The 21,895-nt window shown below is 35.9% G+C and overlaps 1 protein-coding gene across 5 annotated transcripts in view; it reads left to right on the plus strand.

Moving 5' to 3' along the window:
* LOC106053715 (spectrin beta chain, non-erythrocytic 2-like) overlaps positions 1-21,895 on the plus strand; it is a 135,789-nt gene that overhangs the window by 42,567 nt on the left and 71,327 nt on the right. For all 5 annotated transcript variants that reach the window (XM_056024907.1, XM_056024911.1, XM_056024912.1 and 2 more), the window contains exons 3-14: positions 11,598-11,765; positions 12,048-12,164; positions 12,296-12,372; positions 14,811-14,891; positions 15,151-15,266; positions 15,956-16,068; positions 18,746-18,933; positions 19,552-19,777; positions 19,935-20,066; positions 20,240-20,322; positions 20,642-20,780; positions 21,169-21,374. In XM_056024907.1, coding sequence (XP_055880882.1) covers positions 11,598-11,765; positions 12,048-12,164; positions 12,296-12,372; positions 14,811-14,891; positions 15,151-15,266; positions 15,956-16,068; positions 18,746-18,933; positions 19,552-19,777; positions 19,935-20,066; positions 20,240-20,322; positions 20,642-20,780; positions 21,169-21,374 — 1,646 coding nt within the window. The remainder of the gene's footprint in view (positions 1-11,597; positions 11,766-12,047; positions 12,165-12,295; positions 12,373-14,810; positions 14,892-15,150; positions 15,267-15,955; positions 16,069-18,745; positions 18,934-19,551; positions 19,778-19,934; positions 20,067-20,239; positions 20,323-20,641; positions 20,781-21,168; positions 21,375-21,895) is intronic.

A 21,895-nucleotide genomic window follows, 5' to 3' on the forward strand; every position in this document is an offset into this window, starting at 1 on the left:
AAGACTGTCACGGATGGACAACCCAAGCTTGAAATGCTTCTGAGACCTAAGATCGTAAGCACAGACCTTTCAACTGAGCGCTGTACCACTCGGCCACCCATCCCTCTTTATTTCCTGATTCTACCCAGTCGTGACTTTGCTAATATATTGTAACAAAAGATTTGCTCTATCCGATAATGTTGGCTAGGTTAGTGTCTGTTGGGGGGGGGGGCATCGCATTGTATATTTGTTATAAGCGTATTGTTACGTTGTACTGGTGATATGATAAGATGGCTGCCAGGTTTGTAGTGCAGTATTCGTTCTATCTAATCATAGAAGTGTCGTCAGCTCGAGACAGTCCACACCCTGCTCTCTATCTACTGGGCCAGATAAATGTCAGCCCATGGTTGAGAACAATGTCCATTCGGGCCTGAGCTTGTGTCGTTTTATTAGAATTCTATATTTAGAATATCTTTTTTTTTAAGACCTATAAAACTTATTTCTTGGCTTGGCTGAACTACTGCCCCTTGCATGTGCAGTTCAATATGAGAAAAGTCTAGGTAAAGCAAGGTTCTCACATTTGAAGTTGCCATACCCATCAGCCATACCCATCAGCATTTAGATTCTCCTACACCTTTCTTGGTTTCCTGAAAGATCAGACATTTGTTCTTATTTCTTTATCATGACTTCTTCCTATCGAACCCCAAACAGTCATTTTCATCTGGTCTGAACTTCCATGAGCATGCGTGACAACTTAAAAAAAAAGATAAAGGTCAAAATTAAGAATGGAACCGTAACACTGTACTTACTTTACAATACCACAATCAACAAGTACACCTTTTCATTAGTGGCCAACGGCTAACCAGAGTTTCATGTGGCTAGTACAACTACCAACCACGTTCTGTATTTTCCTTATCATAATGAAGCGAGTCATTTAGAGAACAATCCTGAATAAAAAAAAAAAATTATGTCTTACACATAAGGCTCCAAATGTTTGACCATTACACCACTCACTGTATACCATAGGCCATAGACTATATATAGGCCTACATACATGGTATATACTACTATATACGCTGTGTGATTTGAATTGCACACACACAGAGTATACTATTTGAAGAAATGTTTAATTGGTAGACTATGGATGTTAACCTTTATATCCCCTGCCCCAATAGATGGCAAATTGGCAACATCTTAAAGGGGCAAGGTTACTTTTATACTAGGAATGTATAGACTAGTACATGTATAGACGATGTTCATTCTAAAGTTTATCTCTCTAATCTTGATCTTTGTTCACATTTTTAGTGGTAAGAACCGGTTTGTTTTTTTAACAATAAAATAAAGAGAGAAAAAAAAAAGAAGGGAAGGCGTTAAGGAGAAACGTGGGGACAAAATAATGGAACCCTTAAGAAAAACGTTAGAAAATGAAAAGAGGAATATTGGGAGAGATTTTGGAAAGAAAAAAGGTCGTCATTATATTGAGAGGTCATTGTAACCACTAAATAATAATGTCTTTGTGTTAGAAGCGAAAGGGCTTAGACATTTGAATCTACAATGCTAAAAAAGAGAGAGCCTAAAAACTTAAAAAAAAAATACTTGGCTTATCAAATAGTTCCGTATTCTGTGCACCGGATATACCACCACCCATTGATGACTTCCCCCCCCCCATAGTATGGGTTTTTAAAAAAAAGTTAAATTAGGATTGAAATTCACAACTATAAACAAATAAGATTGTTATCTACACAAATAATTCGACCCTGTAAGCTTTGACTTGACTGGTGTCCCTTTTTAACTAGAGACTCGCTAAGCTCTTTGAGAAATGTCAACAAAGGGAACATGTTCCTTGTACATGCAAGTCTGGCCAGAGAAATGAAGCAGGGAACATTAACACTTGATCTAGTCTCGATAGCATGCAGGTTACCCTAGGACACACCATCACAAGATAGGACACACCAGAGTGTTACCATCACAAGCTAGGACACACCAGAGTGTTACTATCACAAGCTAGGACACACCAGAGTGTTACCATCACAAGCTAGGACACACCAGAGTGTTACCATCACAAGCTAGGACACACCAGAGTGTTACCAGTATATCACAAGCTAGGACACACCAGACGTGACGCTTGAGGCATTGTTCTAAGTTGGTAACAATCAAGATCTTTAAGGAAAAACTGGCCAGAACCCAAAGAGGTTATGCTGTCAACTTATCAGTTCTGGAATGTGACATCTACTATTGATTTCTTGTGTACCTGTGGTCTTGGGACGTTTTAATGGCCGCCATTAGTTTGATTGTTGCTGCTGTTGTTTGTGATAGTGCTGGCTTCGTCCCTTGTAGCATGCTTTGTGTGTGTGTGTGTGAGGGTATCACACATAGACTGGGTTTTAGATTGTATTGTGTTATTGCTGATATGTCATAAATGCCAGAGGTCGCAGTTGTCAAGAATGATGCAGCCTAGAAGAATTGTGACAATTACGATTGCTTAGAACTAGACCATTAGGACATCCACAATTGTGACAATTTAAACTAACATGACAACGATGACATCCACAATTGTGACAAAACTAACATCACAACTATAGCGACATCCACAATTGTGACAAAACTAACATCACAACTATAGCGACATCCACAATTGTGACAATGTAAATTAACATAAAGGTTCCACAAGATGTATGCGGGTTAGTCTGTTATTAATGTCTGATTTTCTAATATTTGACATGCCCAATGTCCCAGTTCAAATCTGGTTGTGTTTCACTAAAAAAAAAATGGCGAACTTTCGTCAAATCATTAAATGTAGATGAGAGAAGAGTACACAGTCAAGAAACAATTCGACATCAAACACTGAACTATAATCTTCAAATACAAACACAATACCTAATAATATACTCAGAAAGACAAACAGATAAAGACATATTCATTGTTCCATATGCTAGGACAAATTTGTACAAATGCTCCTTCTTCCTAAGTGCTGTTAGAGTAAGCCAGGAAAACCAATGACTTGGCAGAATTTAAGTCATTGGTTAACATGCGTGACTAGATTGACCTAGGGTCAAGCGTAGGACGTAATCATCTACTACTTTTCGAAGTAACGTCTGTATTTTATAAGATAAGATTAGAAGATCATTGGTCATGTACAAACCGCAAACTCGCTTCTTTTGTCTTATTTATTTGTTTGTGTGTGCCCTTGTTTTTGTATCCCTCCTAAGAGGCTGTAGGTGTCTGGTAACCCTAAACTCTTTAGTTTCTTCACTGCCATTCTCATATTTCATCTTTAAAATATACAATAACATATTCACCAAAATAAAAACAAACACCAATTTATATTTAACCACATTGATAAACACATTTTTTACCGCAGCTACAGTATTAGTCATTAAAAAAACAGATACACAATGAGAGATCGCCATTTATGGATACACCTTTCTGTGGTTTTATCTTAATCTACTTCAGTTTATGACAGTCACTAAATCCTGGAATGTCTGGTCTGAAGAATTCATTGTCAGGTTTACTGTTACCTTATGCTCTACCAAAAAATGCGCTAGCTAAGTGTTCCCTCAACTGTAAAGATTTACCTGTGTCTGTAGTCCTGTAATTCTTGCAGTGCCACTGCATCATTCGTAATGATGTTTACATAACTATGACATAGTTTGGCAGGGATGGTCCATTGCAACAGTGGATAAAGGATTTTCTGGGAGATAAAAGACTGTAATAATAAATGGCTCTAAATCAACACCAATAACAGTAAACTCAGGTGTACCTCAAGGAACAGTCTTAGGTCCACTACTATTTTTAATTTACATAAATGATTTATGGAGAAAGACGGTCGACAAATCTTGCCTGGTGCCCCAACGGTCGGTAGGTAAAGGTAAAATGATTTACCAAAATGCATTAGTTCAGGAACAAAAGTCAGATTATTTGCAGATGATTGCATAATATATAGAACAATAAAAACAGCACAAGACACATATATTTTACAAAGAGAATTAGATGAATTACAGAAATGGGAATCAAATTGGAGCATGTCTTTCCACACAGAAAAATGTCAGCTATTAAGAGTAACAAAAAAGCTAAAACAAATTAATTCCACTTATCTTATTCATGGCAAACCAGTAACACAGGCTAAAACGCAAAATACTTAGATGCTATAATAAATGAAAAACTGTCATGGAATCCCCATATTGATGAAACTATAGAAAAAAAAAGCATTAGGGTTTATTAAAATAAATTTCTATTAATCACATAAGAACATAAAATTAAAATGTTTTTAACCTTGGTTAGGCCAATAATAGAATATGCATCCTCTGTTTGGGACCCCTCAACTCAAGAAAACATTAAAAAAACTGGAACAGACACAAAATAGAGCAGTGAGATTCATAACAAACAAATATTCACATTTGACTAGAGTAACACCTTTAGTAAAATTACTAAATTTAGAAAGCCTTCAGGAGAGAAGACTCAAAAGTAAAGTAGCAATTATACATAAAACACTGAACCATAATCTTCAAATACAAAAACAAAAGTAAATAAAATACTCAGAAATACACAAAGATAAAGGCGTATTTCTCGTTCCATATGCTAGGACAAATTTGTACAAATACTCCTTCTTTCCTAGTGCTATTAGAGCATGGAATGGATTGCCTGAGCTAGCCAGGAAAACAAATGACTTGGCAGGATTTAAGTCATTGGTTAATATGCATGACGCGTAGGACCTAATCATCTTCTTTTTTGAAGTAACATCTGTATTCTATAAGACATTACATGCACGTAACTGTGTCATTAACACTTTTGTAGCAATGATTCAAATTCGGCAGTTTGCTAAGGTCTCTCTTAATGGAAGATGTGGTCAAGAGGATGTGTAGCTCCTATTAAGAATGTAGTTCAATGTTGATTCTTAGGTATCGTGACATGGGCCACCTTTGTTGACTACATTTACATCACTTGTCTTGGTGAGTGCAATAGACTAGATCAGTGTTTCCCAAACTGTGTTCCGCGGAACTCAGGAGTACCTCGAGGCCTGAATCGGTGTCCACGAACTACTGGGATAATTATCTTGTAGACCACCACGTTTTGTTTGTTTGACATGTTTCGGATGTTCCTTCAGAGTTGAAGATAGTTTACTTCCTAGTCCAAACCTCCCGCAGGACGACGGGGGATGGGAGCGGGCAGGGTTTGAACCCTCGACCGTCGATTAATCCGAACGACAGTCCAGCGCGCAAACCGCACGACCAGGCAGCCATCCACGTGAATTAATCTCTCAGAGAAAATAAGCAAAGTGTTCCTCTGTTCCTCTAAATACTCAGAAAGTGCGAAGTGTTCCGTTAAGGAAAAGTTTGGGAAACATTGGACTAGATAGTACCCTAATGCCATTCACCTATTTTCTTATTCATTGTGATGCTCGAATAGGGTATTGCATTTATTGTCCCTGATTAGATTTAACTTTACGCTTATGAAGGTTTATATTGAACAATTCACCTATTCCTTAGTCTGTTGGACCGTTGGGGCACCACAGAGCATTTGTCAACCGTTTTTCTCCATTCCTGTCCGTCTTTTGCCTTGGAAGAGTCCTCTTTCAATGGCATTACTCTACTGTCCATTCTTTTATGTTGTCTTCCCATCGCTTTGTCTGTCTGCCACTTCTTTTTTTTCTGGTACTGTTCCCTGAAGGAAGGTCTCTGCAAGCCCCGAAGACCTTGTTAACGTAAAAACTGATGATGTCATTTCAGTTCTGACTAAAGCATTGCTCGCTTGTTAACGGAAGTTCCTGTGTTAATGTTCGAGGTTTCAACTCGTGTAATTAGTCTTAGCGGGGGGTGTCACTGCGCATGTCACAAGTTAATGTAATGTTGTTATTGTCTGTGGCACACTTTTTAATTAATTAACGAACATTGTCATTGTTGATGAACACACTCTGGTTAATTCAGGAAAGAGACGCTCGTGTCACGCCATTAACTAATTGCCTGGCTTACATGAGCCTAGACTTCACAGTCTCCAAATGTCATAGATCCAGATCTAGCTACTGTTTGAAATCTCAAGTTCTCTTCAAAGTGTTAGGGTGTGGAGAAAGGTGAGAAACTCGGGGGAAAGAGTGTTACTGAATAGCGGACGCTCTGTTACATAGATTTTTTAAAACTCTCATTATTTATTTTTATTTTTAATGACGACTTGCATTGGTAATTCAATAGAACATTGTGTATTTTCAGACATAGCGTAATAATAAAAACATTCATTGTTCTGTCTTATCAGCTTTGTCCTCGGCTACATTTTCTTATAGGTTCAGATGTCAGTCAGCATGACCTGGGCTTTAGAAGCAGAAGTATATCATCAGATAGTGTAAACATAAACAATGACCTGGGCTTTAGAAGCAGAAGTATATCATCAGATAGTGTAAACATAAACAATGACCTGGGCTTTAGAAGCAGAAGTATACCATCAGATAGTGTAAACATAAACAATGACCTGGGCTTTAGAAGCAGAAGTATATCATCAGATAGTGTAAACATAAACAATGACCTGGGCTTTAGAAGCAGAAGTATACCATCAGATAGTGTAAACATAAACAATGACCTGGGCTTTAGAAGCAGAAGTATACCATCAGATAGTGTAAACATAAACAATGACCTGGGCTTTAGAAGCAGAAGTATACCATCAGATAGTGTAAACATAAACAATGACCTGGGCTTTAGAAGCAGAAGTATACCATCAGATAGTGTAAACATAAACAATGACCTGGGCTTTAGAAGCAGAAGTATATCATCAGATAGTGTAAACATAAACAATGACCTGGGCTTTAGAAGCAGAAGTATACCATCAGATAGTGTAAACATAAACAATGACCTGGGCTTTAGAAGCAGAAGTATATCATCAGATAGTGTAAACATAAACAATGACCTGGGCTTTAGAAGCAGAAGTATACCATCAGATAGTGTAAACATAAACAATGACCTGGGCTTTAGAAGCAGAAGTATATCATCAGATAGTGTAAACATAAACAATGACCTGGGCTTTAGAAGCAGAAGTATACCATCAGATAGTGTAAACATAAACAATGACCTGGGCTTTAGAAGCAGAAGTATATCATCAGATAGTGTAAACATAAACAATGACCTGGGCTTTAGAAGCAGAAGTATACCATCAGATAGTGTAAACATAAACAATGACCTGGGCTTTAGAAGCAGAAGTATACCATCAGATAGTGTAAACATAATTGAGTCCTATTTCACGGTGACGTTCTAGGCAAGACTTCCAGTCAGCCATTTCTACATGGCAACAGCCAAAACCTGAAATACAATCATCGTGTTCTTGAGCTTGGTGGCTATGTATTCAGTGTTATAGAACACGGGCTGGGGTAAAGTTGGCTACTAAATTATTAATTTCCACTGCCCTTAATTAAAATATTAAAATGCCATCAGGGGCCTAATTACCCTCTCTTGTCCAGCGACATTCTGACTCGCTTGTTATAATGTTAATCACATCCTAATGCGATCCAATAAATTGAATCGCCTGTATTAGACTAGATTTGGACAAAATAAATCGAACAAGGTTGTTAGAGGATTCCAAACTGTTTAGGAACAGAACTGAACCGCTAATTTAGATCACTAAACAAATGTGTTCATTTACTCTCCGGATATGCATATATGATTGGGAAACTAGATTTTAGATCGCGAATTTAATTCAAGTCATGTCTAAAGTGTTGAAATGCTAAGGGAGCCAACACCTACAGAAATTGAACAAATAACATACCACGCTCAACGTCAAAAGTTTAATTTTAAAAACTCAGTAATGTCCCTTCTATTTGTCTACGTTTTTGACTGTTTTGGACTCTTGAATAGGTCAAGCCCCGTTTCATTTCCTTCCCATAGATTTTAGGCTACACTTCGGTCATATAGATCTAGTTGATTTGGATGTCATGAAGTTATGACTTCTTGATTTTATTTCTGACAAAGTACTGAATTAAACGTTCACCAGGGCCCAAAAGTTGAGCAGTTGGTGTGGCGCTAAATTTAGAAGTTAAAAAATAAACAAACTTTGTGTGTAGTAAAAGGGGACATCACTCTCAGCCAACCTTTTCGTTGATTTAGTCATTGGTTGGTGCAGACGTGATTGTCTTACTAACTACTGCCACCGCCCACAAAACTGTGTCAAATACTACATGAATGGCGCCTTTCTCGCCCCCACCCTTCTTGTTAAAAAAAAACAACAACTTAGAATGTCTATTTTCAACTTTACATTCACTTCACGTAGAACCAAAATATATTTTCATTCCAGGAGTTGGCTACTTTAGTCATGCGGCTTTAGCACCGGCAATGCTATAATGGGCTACACATGTTAAACAGAGTATGACATTTACAGACACTGGCCTACATAAAAAAAAAAAAAGTTATGTTATTCCATGTCTCGGCTCTGCTAGCACACCTTCAGCATATTGTTGTTGACTTAGGCTTGTTCTTTTATGACGTTTAAAAAAAGACTAAAAGGGGAGTGACTGCAGTGCTGCGTAAAGTGCCTACAAACTAGAGGTGTCCTTTGTGAAGTTTGAATGTTACCTTTATTATAGAAGCGATTTTCGATGTTTGGGGTTCTGTCAAGGGACGCGAAGGCGCTCAATTTTTTTTTTTTTACATTTATATTGTATATATGGATTCATATTGGTGTATTTAAATTAAGTAACACCTACATTATTACGAATGTTTAAATAATTTTATTACAAAAAAAAAAGATTTCTTTTCACTCTCATAGAACTTTTTATACAGTTTTGGCAAAAGATGTCATCAAACAAGTTCCATTCCGTTTTTTAGCCAAGCTTATAATAACACACACACTGTCTGTGTGATACAACACGTTGTTTCTCCCACTTCCCCTTCTCGTTCAAACTTTACACATGAATCAACCCAAAAATTAACCAAATAGTTAATAAGATAGTGGTAATTAATTTAGTTTGATATCGAAAAGAACTTTCTTAGTGTTGAGAGAGTTGTAAAAGTGGAGTTATTCCCCTTAGAAATATTTAAAAAAAAAAAAATAGAGAGAGAGAGAGAGAAAGAGCATGTTTTTTAAGAAGTCATTTTCATGTGTCCGCCAATCGCAATTCTACTTTTTTTTTCTCGCGTCAGAAATTCCTATGTCTCCATAGCGCCGTACCAATAATCTTTTGACTTCCTTAGCTTACCCGAGGGGCTTGGCATGTCCAGGGCGGAGGGAGCTTACAGCTATGGGGCGAGGGGCTTGGCATGTCTAGGGCGGAGGAGCTTACAGCTATGGGGCGAGGGGCTTACAGCTATGGGGCGAGGGGCTTGGCATGTCTAGGGCAGAGGAGCTTACAGCTATGGGGCGAGGGGCTTGGCATGTCTAGGGCAGAGGAGCTTACAGCTATGGGGCGAGGGGCTTGGCATGTCTAGGGCAGAGGAGCTTACAGCTATGGGGCGAGGGGCTTGGCATGTCTAGGGCAGAGGAGCTTACAGCTATGGGGCGAGGGGCTTACAGCTATGGGGCGAGGGGCTTGGCATGTCTAGGGCAGAGGAGCTTACAGCTATGGGGCGAGGGGCTTGGCATGTCTAGGGCAGAGGAGCTTACAGCTATGGGGCGAGGGGCTTGGCATGTCTAGGGCAGAGGAGCTTACAGCTATGGGGCGAGGGGCTTGGCATGTCTAGGGCAGAGGAGCTTACAGCTATGGGGCGAGGGGCTTACAGCTATGGGGCGAGGGGCTTGGCATGTCTAGGGCAGAGGAGCTTACAGCTATGGGGCGAGGGGCTTGGCATGTCTAGGGCGGAGGGAGCTTACAGCTATGTGGCGAGGGGCTTGGCATGTCTAGGGCATGTCCAAGGCGGAGCTTACAGCTATGGGTCGAAGAGCTTTGGCATCTCCAGGTTGGAGCTTACAGCTACGGGGCAAATGGCTTGGCATGTCCAGGCCATAGGCGCTTATAGCTTGGACGTCTTTTTTTTTTCGTTTGGGGTGGGTGCAGTTACAATTAAAAAGTTGCTCAATATGAAATATATATATATTTTTAAAATTAAGGTAACCATTATGGTGTAAAATCAAATAACAAATGTATGTCTTTCTCCTGCTGAATTCCTCACTATCTTAACAAAAAAAAAACCCGTCATTCAAATAAAAAAAAAAGTCTGTACAATGTTAAGTCCTAGAGGAGGTAGCACGAGTAGACTGTAGAATAAAATGACCGTTTCTGTTGACTTGCGGCTAGACACTTTGAACTAGAAACATTGAACCTACTGTAACACATGGACTTGACACATTTAGCTTAACACATTCATTCTATTATAATACATTGAACTTGATATGTTGAACCTAATTTAACACATTGAACTTGACACATTTAATTCAACACATTATACTAGTCACATTGAACTAGACACATAAGGAATGCTTAATAAATTGAACATTTATTTTTAAAATATGCAGGCTTTATCTAGAAGACACAATGGGTCTATAGGATGTCCTTGGTTCTAATCGCAGTAATTTTGTATTAGACTTTAGATCAAGGATTCTGAATCAATTAAATACCTCAAGGTTTAGTTAGTGGGTTAAAGCTGGAGTGAAATGTTCAGGGACATAAACTACAGACATATCAGGACATGCGTCCTAACACATTAGGCAAAAAGTATATTTCAAATCATTTTTTATGTTACAAATAGATGGTTAGTTCAGATATATATATGTTTAAACTAAAGTGACTGAATACTAAATAAAAAAATCTTGTGATTTATGGTGCTATTGTGTGGTCCATAAGTTTTATTTGCAGCTCAAAATATCACAATGTATGTGGTGTGTACAGATCACAAGAGCTCCCTAGAGTTTTACAACAGTTGTTTCCAAAGATTTATAGAGCCCCTTCTAGTTTAGGCATGTGTCTGTACTATCAGTTTTGTTGAGCCTGTTAGGACAAAGGTCTTTGTTTTCAAGCTTTCAAATTTTACAATTGGCTTAGTTTCTAATGTTATTGTCAAGATTTAATTTGAGTTCTTTATTAACTCATTTCACCCTGGTGAAAATGCTTTGTATGACTGATGATGATCAGGGAGTTAACAAGCTGGTTTAATCAGGATACTTATTTAAAGTTTAAGAGGAAACTTGTATCATAATTGCCTGGCCTGAGGAAGGATTGGGCTTTAGATGTAATTATCTTTAAATCTGAAGGAAAACCACAAAAATGCAAAACAAAGACTAAGTTTACTAATCTTGATTATTTTCTAATCTGGGCATAATCCTGTGACTTATTGGTAAATTTTATAAAAGTAGACTACATCTAGAATAGATTGCCATGATTATGCCATCAATAAATAGACTACATCTGTTTTATGGAAAACATTACACAGTAATGTTATAGAGTGTATTTAAATAAGCTATATATATTGCGTATTGCTCTTTTGTCAACCTTTGGTTGAGTACATATCCATTATAAATATGTAATTAATATAGTTTTCTATTTATGAATAATTGAAAAGACTCTTAGAGAATGCAAGTAAATACAGCCTCAACTATTTCAGATAACTCAGGCAATTTTTCACGACTTATCTTAGCCTATTCAGTATGACATCAGATTTGACAAGTCACCTAATTCATATAAGAAAACAATTCTTTGTTTCTTCATGATATAGGTCCGTATGGAAATTCGAGACCTGTTCACAGACCTTGCAGATGGCAAGATCTTAATGAAGCTGCTAGAGATCATATCTGGGGAGAACTTGGGTAAACCCAACAAAGGTCTGCTGAGAGTTCAGAAAGTAGAGAACATCAACAGATGTCTGCAGTTTCTGGCCACCAAGGTAAAGGTCACATCTGTCAGAAATAAAGCAAATGCTCACTCACTCCTAATTTCTGGCTGTGAAATAATGCCCAAGTTAAGCTTTTTTAGCATCAAGTTCACAGTGCACATTAATGAATGATCACTTGGTCTTGAAGACAATTTTATTATTTAGTTAACTTAATTCTTCAGATTAGGGAATAAGAACATATCTCCATGTATGCATACTACAATGAGTCAATCATTCGTTAGAGTATTGGGTTCTTCTGGGTAATTAATCATTTTTCTTCTGTGTCTGTTTCAGGTCTATTTTGAAAACATTGGTGCTGAAGATATTGTAGATGGCAACCCGAGGTTGATCCTTGGCTTGATTTGGACCATCATCCTTCGCTTTCAGATCCAGGAAATCTTTATTGATGTGGTAAATAAAATACAGACTTTTTTTCTCTCTGTACTGTGACACCATTTAGAAGTTAGCGGAAGTTTACTTTTGAATCATAAAACAAAGATTATTAAATGGTTAATTTCTTGTTGTTTTTTGTTTGTTCCAAGGATGAAGAGCAGGAGGATAGTGAGAAAAAATCAGCCAAGGATGCCTTGTTGCTATGGTGCCAGAGAAAGACTGCAGGGTGGGTCTAGCTCTTAGTGTGCTGATTTAGTCCAATCACATATTTTTTTATTTCTTTTTGAAAGAACTCATCCAAAACTTAAACAAGACTCATTTTTGGACCAAAATTGTATGTAGATGAGACCATTTTATAGTTCAAAGTTGACAGATTATAAGTACGAAAATCAGTTTTAGATGAACTTTTCCTTCATTTGCATTGTGTGGATGGTGATAGACATATTTTCTTGTAAAATAGTTGAGGAATAAGGGTACCATTCTTTTCAATACTATACATTATTTGTTAGTGCACCATTCTATTAGGCTAGGATATTTAGTAAGATAATTATCTATAACCAAAATAGGACTGAAACTGATGACGTGACTGTTTGAAGAGATTGACATTAGAGGAGTGTTGGATAAATATCTAGATACAGAGTTGGTGCTACTGACAAGTTCAGATTCTGTCTTGGGGAAAAAAAACTTGTTAGTTAAGTTTTCTTTACATTAAATAATCCAATTGCTGTGAACTTGCTGTGATACTAAAGCAAGGTGACAAATATTGACCAGTTCAACTATAGTTAACTATTTATGTTTATCCACATAATTTATTATCAGCAACAAAACACTAACTCAATTTGTAAATTGTTTTGGTTTATTCTCAAGCAAAAACAAACAAACACAAATGCAACAATAAATGAAAAAAAGAAAATTGTTCTGTGTGCAGCCTTTCAAATAAAGGCATCACTTGGGGCAATGTTTGCCAAATGTTTGTCCAATGTTACCCCAATAAAAAGAACAAGCCTTTTTTTTTTTTTTTTTTTTTTGTAGTGGTGTATGTGTTAAGACTAGTCCAGGTTACCTGAGATGTTGAAACATTTTTCAAGTGTTTGATTCTGCCCAACAAGTAATGATTGGCCAGTCTTTTGTTTATCTTGGTTATGGCTGGCCTAATGGAATGTGATGTCTGATTGTTGGCCTCCTTCATTGGAACAGCCATCACTGCTATTGACTCTCACAAGCTGTCACCTTTTTAAATATTTTACTTTCATAGAAGTGAAGGCTAAGACTGGCACTGGACTAGATGACTTGTTTTACTAGTGTAGTAGCACTACTGACCATGGAAGAAAAAACTTTGTAGTTTATAGAATTATTTTGAATAACTCCTTCTTGGCATAGAACAAAACATAAAACTTGTTTGTGAACTTTGTATTTGTGTTATAATTAATGGGATACTTCAAAAGCAGTTTGAGAGTCATGACAATTATGAATTACATTCAAATGTTAGAAAATAAGCCAATGGCTAATACATTACATTAAAGTCACTTTTCATAATTATATTATGGGGGTAATCAAACCTGCAGTTAGCTCAAATAAACTGCCTTGCCATATGATTAATGCTTTGGACTGTCATCAAGATAGTCCCAAGCTCATACCCAGCTTGCTGTTAAGACATGGGATCCTTCAAGAGGCCTGAGCTATTTGCCAAGAAACACAAGACAAAGTCAAACTGTTGAAATGTATCTTATTGCAATAATGCAAACTATAATTTACATGATCAACATGTTATCAAGTTTTCTTTGAAATGGTATCAATAATTTAGTTCTATTGCTTTTTGTCTTGTTTTGAGACATTTTTCTTGTTTATTTTTAAATATGTTCCAATAAAATAATATTTTAAATGAGAAAAAAAAACTACTGCAGAGTTATATACCTTTATATAACCAGCAGTGCTAAGTTGTGCCAGAGACAGAACTCTTCAGAAATCAATATAAAATTGACCACCAGTAGTCTCATTAATAATTTATCTATAATCCGAGACTAGAATATACTGGAGTCTAGAACTGTGTTTTCTTCATTCCTAGTCTTTTAAATGAGTGTATAGCTCTGACAGATTCAAATGGATTTTGAGTTATTCTCCAGTTGTTCTAAATTAGTACTAGACTAGTACATTGACTAGCCTTGACTTTAAGAGAAATTGGATTATCAGTTCTTAAACCACTAAACATGGAGATGTTTCCATTTCCATTACCTAGGCATTATTCTAGGTACAGAAGGGATGTTATTGATGTTTTTATAGATATTTCTTTGATTTGACATTAAGTAGCTTTATTTATGCTTCCACAAGTATAAAGATGGTGCAGTAGAAAAACTTGTTTTATTTAAAGGAATTGAATCTAATTGAAACTATTCCTGTAATGTTATTATCTATAGCTGGCTGAGGGTCTGGGCCTCTAATGATTGAAACATTTATCATCATCATTCCTGCCTTTCAGTGGGAGACATAGGCTATATGACATATGGACAATAGAAATCTTGACTGCTACTTTTTAGATAAAAGATTATTAAATTGTATGTTACCTTTATGTTCTAAGCCAATCTTAGCTAACAGTTTTCATATAAATGAAATCTTATTAACATTGGTATAAATGAATAACACGTCATTCTTATTACCATTGTATAGGTACCCTGGAGTTAACATTACAAATTTTACCACCAGCTGGAGAAGTGGTCTGGGATTTAATGCTCTCATTCATGCTCACAGGTAGGTGAAGGACTATAATCATTAGCTGGTCTCTAGTGCTGTTTTGTTTAGAGTAGTCTAAGTGGCAGTGTTACTTAACCTTGTCCCTAGACCATCTGTTAAAATTGACTTCATTTGTAGTCAGAGATCATGGATTTAAATGCTATCACTATATCCTACTTTTTAACTTTCTTAGCATTTTTTTTTTTTGCAACTATATTTTGTGGTTTTATTAAGAAACTCTTTTTTTTTTTTTTATATTTTTTTTTTAAACGTTCAGGCCTGATTTAATAAACTATGACCGCCTTGACCCAGCAGAACACATCAATAACTTGAACAATGCATTTAATGTGGCTGATAAACAGTTGGGGATCCCAAAGATTTTAGATGCTGAAGGTGATTTTATACTTTTTTTGTTTACTAATTGTTATTAGTTTTTTTAATAAATGTTTGTAATTATATACATTATTTTACATATCTGTTTAAAATTAGATCCTAAATCCTTTTTTTTTAATTGGTAATTAAATAGTGAAAATGTTTTATGGTATTTAACACAAATACTTAATTCAAAAGGTGTATTTTTAATAACTCAATTTTTTAAAAAATTGGATAGATGTCATTTTGTTTATAAAGCTTCTATTAACTCTGTCTGTCTGGGTGGATTCTTTTACACACACTATTTTCTCTCACCTATCATTCTCGGATCAAGTTAAAATTTTGCAAAATAATACATTATTGATGAGAACATATGAATCAATCAAAAGATTAACCAAGTAGTTTATCAATTAGAGGTAATTAATTAATTTGGTTTCATATAGATTGAAGGAGTGATAATCCTTGCAGTATTGAGTTATGGCAGCAATTGAACGGTGCTCTTCCTGCACTCAATATAAGCTTTGTTATTGTTTTTAATTATTTTTTTCTATTTTGCTTGCTTATAGATATCTTGATAAGTTTTAGGATTAGGCTTAATGCTAGTGTGAGGTCTAGATTAAGTTTTTGACATTACAATTAGTTGAAACATCTTCCAAGTCTGTTAGACTTAGTTTACTCTAATGTATCAATGTCTACTGTCCACTAATCAGATGTGGATGTGAACAGACCAGATGAAAAGATTATTGTCACCTACGTGGCCTCCTATTACCACTACTTTGCCAAGATGAAGAGTGAAATGACTGGAGGAAAAAGAATTGCCAAGGTCAGGGTTATTTCTGCCTTCTGAGATTGTCTTAGTTGGATCGAACTTTTTACTTTACACTTAATGAACAAATCTTAATCATTAATTCCAAACAAGCATTTTTTGTTTTATTTGGCTGACATAATTTTGATGGGAAATTTCCCAAATTAGTCTCTGATAGATTATACATCAAATTACATATAGGCCCCTAACTGTTCAATCAATTTAAAAATTTACAAAATCATTAATCAATTAGTGGTTAACAATAAATTTTATATAGAAAAAGAGAAGATAAACCTTGCAGTATTGAGATATGGTAGTGATTGTACAGTGTTTTTCCTTATATAGGCTTTTTTTTTTTTTTTTTTTAATAAAAAAAAATCAGATTTTATAATTATATAATAGAAACTAACTTAGTGAGATTTCAAATGTTAAGAACTGACTCTCTTGTTTCTATTCTTTGATCTTATATGTTTCAATTTAACTCTTTCAGTGGGAATTATTTTGATAGAAAAAGGGAGTTTTCCAGGAGGAACAAAAATTAGCAAGGGGGTGGGGAGGGTAGTGTTACTAAAACTGACTTAACTCTTTTTTTATTATAAAATCTAATATATTTGATTTTATTTTAAAAGAAAATAAATTGGATACAAAAGTGTAATAAATATATTAAATATTGTTTAGTGTTACTAAAGCGATTACAGATCCTGGCAGATCGTGTTTATCCAGAGTCGCAGTGTGGCTTTAGGGCAGGAAGATCTACAACAGATATGATTTTCTCTCTGCGGCAGCTACAGGAGAAGAGCAGAGAACAAAAGCAGCCCCTCTTCATAGCTTTTATTGATTTGACCAAGGCCTTTGACCTTGTTAGCAGAAGCGGTCTGTTTGCTGTACTAGAGAGAATCGGCTGTCCAAATAAGTTAAGAAAACTAGTGTCAGCTTTTCACGAAAATATGCAGGGCACCGTTCAGTTTGAAAGTTCTTCCTCCAGGCCATTCTCCATTAAGAGCGGTGTAAAACAAGGATGTGTACTGGCCCCTACACTTTTTGGCATCTTCTTCTCAGTCGTACTATCCAGTGCTTTTAAATCCCTGGAAGACGGAATATACATCCATAGCAGATCCGATGGAAGGCTCTTTAACCTGGCACGTCTTAAAGCCAAAACGAAAAGGCGTCGTATCTTGATAAGGGAGCTGCTGTTTGCCGATGACGCGGCACTCGTATCTCACTCACAAGGAGGTCTACAGAAGCTAGTGAACGCCTTAGCAGCTGCTTGTCAAGAGTTTAGCCTTACTATAAGTCTCTCCAAGACCGAAATCCTGGCACAAGACGTTGCAGAAATACCTATAATACAAATTGGGAACCACACCCTTTCAGTGGTGCAGGAATTTACCTACTTGGGTTCAACAATTGTCAGTAACCTAGACTTAGACATCGAGCTGACAAAAAGGATAGGAAAAGCTACCACAGCATTGGCAAAACTCTCCAAGCGCGTCTGGGAAAATGGTAAATTGACCACAGCGACCAAAATCCTAGTCTACAACGCCTGTGTTGTGAGCACTCTCCTTTATGGCAGTGAAAGCTGGTCAACATACATGTACCAAGAGCACAGATTGAATAGTTTCCACTTGCGCTGCCTGAGACGCATAATGGGCATCTCTTGGAGGGACCATGTCTCCAATCAGGAAGTTTTGAGACTGGCCAATATGAACAGCATGTATGCTCTCCTGACACAAAGGAGATTACGCTGGCTCGGACATGTCACCCGCATGCCAGATGGTAGAATCCCGAAAGATATCTTATATGCTGAGCTTGTGGAAGGAGTCAGACCCAAGGGCCGCCCAAGACTAACATATAGAGATGTCTGCAAGCGAGACATGAGAGCCTCAGGCATCAGTGAAAGTATGTGGGAAAACATAGCCAAAGACCGGAGTGCATGGAGACAGACTGTGCGTGCTGGGACAACCCTTGCTGAGAACAAAAGAATTGAAGCGGCTTTAATCAAGAGGGAAAAAAAGAAAGCTGCCCTGTCTGCTAGCCCTAAATCAGAGGCATACAAATGTACGAATTGTGGCAAAGTCTGCCGTTCTAGAATTGGCTTGATTAGCCACACCAGATTCTGCCCCGTCTCAAGATTAAGCCAAAACCAGTGACTCACTTGGGCGCATCCATTGCCTTTCGAGACAAAAGGAGCCATATAAATATATTTGATTTTATTTTAAAAGAAAATAAATTGGATACAAAAGTGTAATAAACAAAAATAAATTATTTTTAATAAAATTTCTTTTAATTAGTTTAAACTAAGTATGGAATAACACAATATCTATAAAAAATTTATTAAAAAATCAATATACTGAAAGATTTAACCTTAGGATTCTATTTTTAATTCATAAATATTAAATATTGACAAATCACAAACCTAAAAACTATTTGTCACTTTAGATTTAATAAAAGAAGAAATAAGAAATGTATTATTTAAATATTTTGGCTTCGTGATATGAACTAAAAAGCAGAACCACTAACACAATGTTATCATTAAAAAAAAAAAGTCTTGGTCCAGCATCCACTAATCTGCAATCTGTATCCTTTACCTATATCTATTATGCTTAAAAATTATTTTAAAGGCATTAAAAATAAAAATTTCTCTTTATGGTCATTATTTTTTTGTCTTTTTGCATGTGTGTGCCCTTTCATTGCTTAGATCATTGGAATGATGAGAGATGTCCAGAAGATGCAAGATGATTATGAAGGATTGTCATCAACACTCTTGGCTTGGGTTAAAGACAAAATAAAATCATTGAACAATAGAGATTTTCCCAACTCATTGGAGGGCATTCAGAAAGAACTGATTCAGTTCAAAGAATACATGACAGTAGAGAAACCACCAAAGTGAGTGCAAGTTGACCCAGAACACAATTTAAAGTACTGAAGAAAGTCTGTTATTAAAGATTGTAAAATTCACCCTTTTTTTGTCTTCATAACATTACAAAAAGAAAAGATAATTTAAATTTTTGTAGTTTAAATAATAGTTTTAATAAGTCAAGTTCCCCTTTCTGACCTTGCAATCTATAGGGCAGATGAAGTTAAGGTCATCTGTTTCTTTGGCCAACAGTTAACTAGCAGGGTGTCATGTGGCCAGCACAACAATCAACTGCCTTTACTTTCCCCAACTTAAGTCAAGTACCTATTAGAGTTGGGTGGACTCAGAGGCACCCTGAAAATCCCGAAATTCAAAATTCCAGTCTTCACCAAGATTGGAACCCAGGACCCCAGCTTTGGCTGCCAAGTTTTAACCACTCAGTCACCACTAATTAGGGTGGTTAAAAAAAATATTTTTTTTTAAATCAATGCTTGAAACATCTCTAGGGTTTAAATTAGTTTCGGAAGGGGGGGGGGTGCTGGCTTAAAGGCTCATTATGAAATTCGCTAAGCAACTCTTTACTATGAATAGTCTTACAAAAATTTACTTCTGACCTATAGAAAATGCTAAAAAGTGTTTCTTTTTAGATATCGTGAGAAAGGCAATGTGGAAGTTCAATACTTCAATATCCAAGCTCGACTGAAAGCCAATGGACAAAAGCAATACATACCTCCTGAAGGAATGTTGATTCATGATATAGAGTCAGCATGGCTGCAGCTAGAAAAATGTGAGCATGGAAGAGAAGTAGCACTTAAAGATGAGCTTATCAGGCAAGAAAGGCTGGAACAACTTGCCAGGCGATTTTTAAGAAAAGTGAGCTCTAATTCTTGTTTGTATTCTTGTCCATCAATTATTCATTAATTATCCATTATTCTTTTTTTTTTTTTTTAAATATTTGTTTGGAAAAATATGGAAAGCAGCATTTGCTCTTTATTTCATTAATTTTAACACGTTATGATTGTATCCTTAGGCTGCCATAAGAGAATCTTGGCTAACTGATATGGAGACCATCCTAAAGGAACAAATTGTCTGCAACAACGCTGCCCAGACTGAGGCTGCTGTGAAGAAACATGAGGCAATCAGTGCTGAAATATTGGCTAGGGTAAGTAACTTCATTTCAGACAAAATGTTTGTATTATAGTTATTTAGCACATAAAAAGTATGCATAAAGCATTCATTTGAAAAAGAGCAACTACCCAATTTACCTTTGGGTTTTTTTGTTCAAAGACTGTGCATGAAAAGGATTTAGCAAATATTTTTTCCTTTCATTTGCAGAAAGACAGATTCCGTGCACTAAACAATTTAGCCACAGAATTGGTCCAAGGAAATTACAGAGCTAAAGACAAAGTCAAACAAAAGTAAGTCTTGAACTATTTGTCAAATCTTTAAAGTCTTTCTTTTAGCTTTCTGCTCATGTCCCTTGAACATTATTTTAAACTTGCAATCAATGACATTCTCTACACATTGGAGACTCTGGTGTCCAACTTTTTTTTTTAATGAGCACTTACAAGAAGAATTTTTAAAATGTATTTCTATGTTTTATTATGTGAGAAGCAGTTCTAAAATTTGGGTTGAATTATTGAATATAGTATTGACATATCTTTCTTTTATCTGGAAGTGCTTCTAATTTAAAGTTTCTCTAAAATATTTGTAATTAAATTCTTACTCACATTCCAGAGACCAGGAGGTCATGTTGAGGTGGAAAAACCTTTTAGACAAGTTAGACTCAAGGAAGGCAACTCTGTCTGGCTTCAATAATCTTATGGCTATGTTCAGGGAGATTGAAAGTATTGGAGAAGAACTAAAAGAAGTGGAGGTAATTTGGATACCTTGTTGCTAGGGTTGTCTGGTAACAGTTTTGTAGGAAATAATTTGGAATGTAAATACTCTGGTATAATTTCTGAATTATAGTTGTTGTTTTTTTTTAAATGTTACCATTTTTTGTAAAGTTCCATTTTGTACTTTTTTATTTATCTATATCATGTTATGGATTCATAAATTATACTGATACAGTTAGGTAAATCACACAATATTGTCACTTCTAATACATTTGAAAGAATGTGCATTAAATGTGCACCTAAAAAAAATGTTAATGAAATTTAGCTAAAATGTTTTTCCTGGTTTATATTACAGATTTTACTGTGAAATATATATAAAAAAAAAAGTCTTTTGCTTTTTTTAATTAATTTCTGTCTCCCGTGTAGCCCAAGGTAAAAGCAGACAACTATGGCAAACATTTGATAGACACACAAGATCTGTTGCAGAAACATGCTCTTCAAGAAGCACAGCTCCACTCCCTGTCTGTCCGTGCTGGCAACTTAAATAGACGTTCCACACAGTATGCAGGTCAAGGCTATGAGGCTCAACATTTGGACAACAAGCTGGATGCACTCAACAAAGACTTGGCAAGGTCTTCAGATAAATTTTATTTTTCGTTTATTTCATATTCCTGTAACACCTGTCCACAATTCAGTGTTAAATGAAACTTCACAGTTTTTTCTTTCATATCTGGTGCTTGGCATTTGATTATTTTGTTCAACTTTTAAATATTAAATTTCAAATGTTCTAGATTAGAGTGTAGGCTGCAATAGATTAAGTTCATTAAAAAATATGTATTAGTAAGAAATATTAGTAGCAACAGTAAATAATATTTTGAAACAAAATGCAACCTGACTGAAGGAAACAATTGTGTTTTATCTTCCATAATATTGTACATTTTTTTTTGAGTTCTTCAAAGAATGAAACTTTGGTGAATTTTGAAAATAATATCTTGGAATTTTGTTGATATTTAGAAAGGATTGTCTTTTGAGTCTTAAGATTAAAGAAGAATGCAGTATTATATCATTGTGACTAAATACAGTGTCACATCTAATACTGACAAAGCTATTTTCTTTCCACTAGCTGCATCTGTGTTCAACAGCTGCACCTGTG

Source organism: Biomphalaria glabrata, chromosome 3 (assembly GCF_947242115.1).
Source record: "Biomphalaria glabrata chromosome 3, xgBioGlab47.1, whole genome shotgun sequence".
In the NCBI taxonomy this organism is placed as follows: domain Eukaryota; kingdom Metazoa; phylum Mollusca; class Gastropoda; family Planorbidae; genus Biomphalaria; species Biomphalaria glabrata.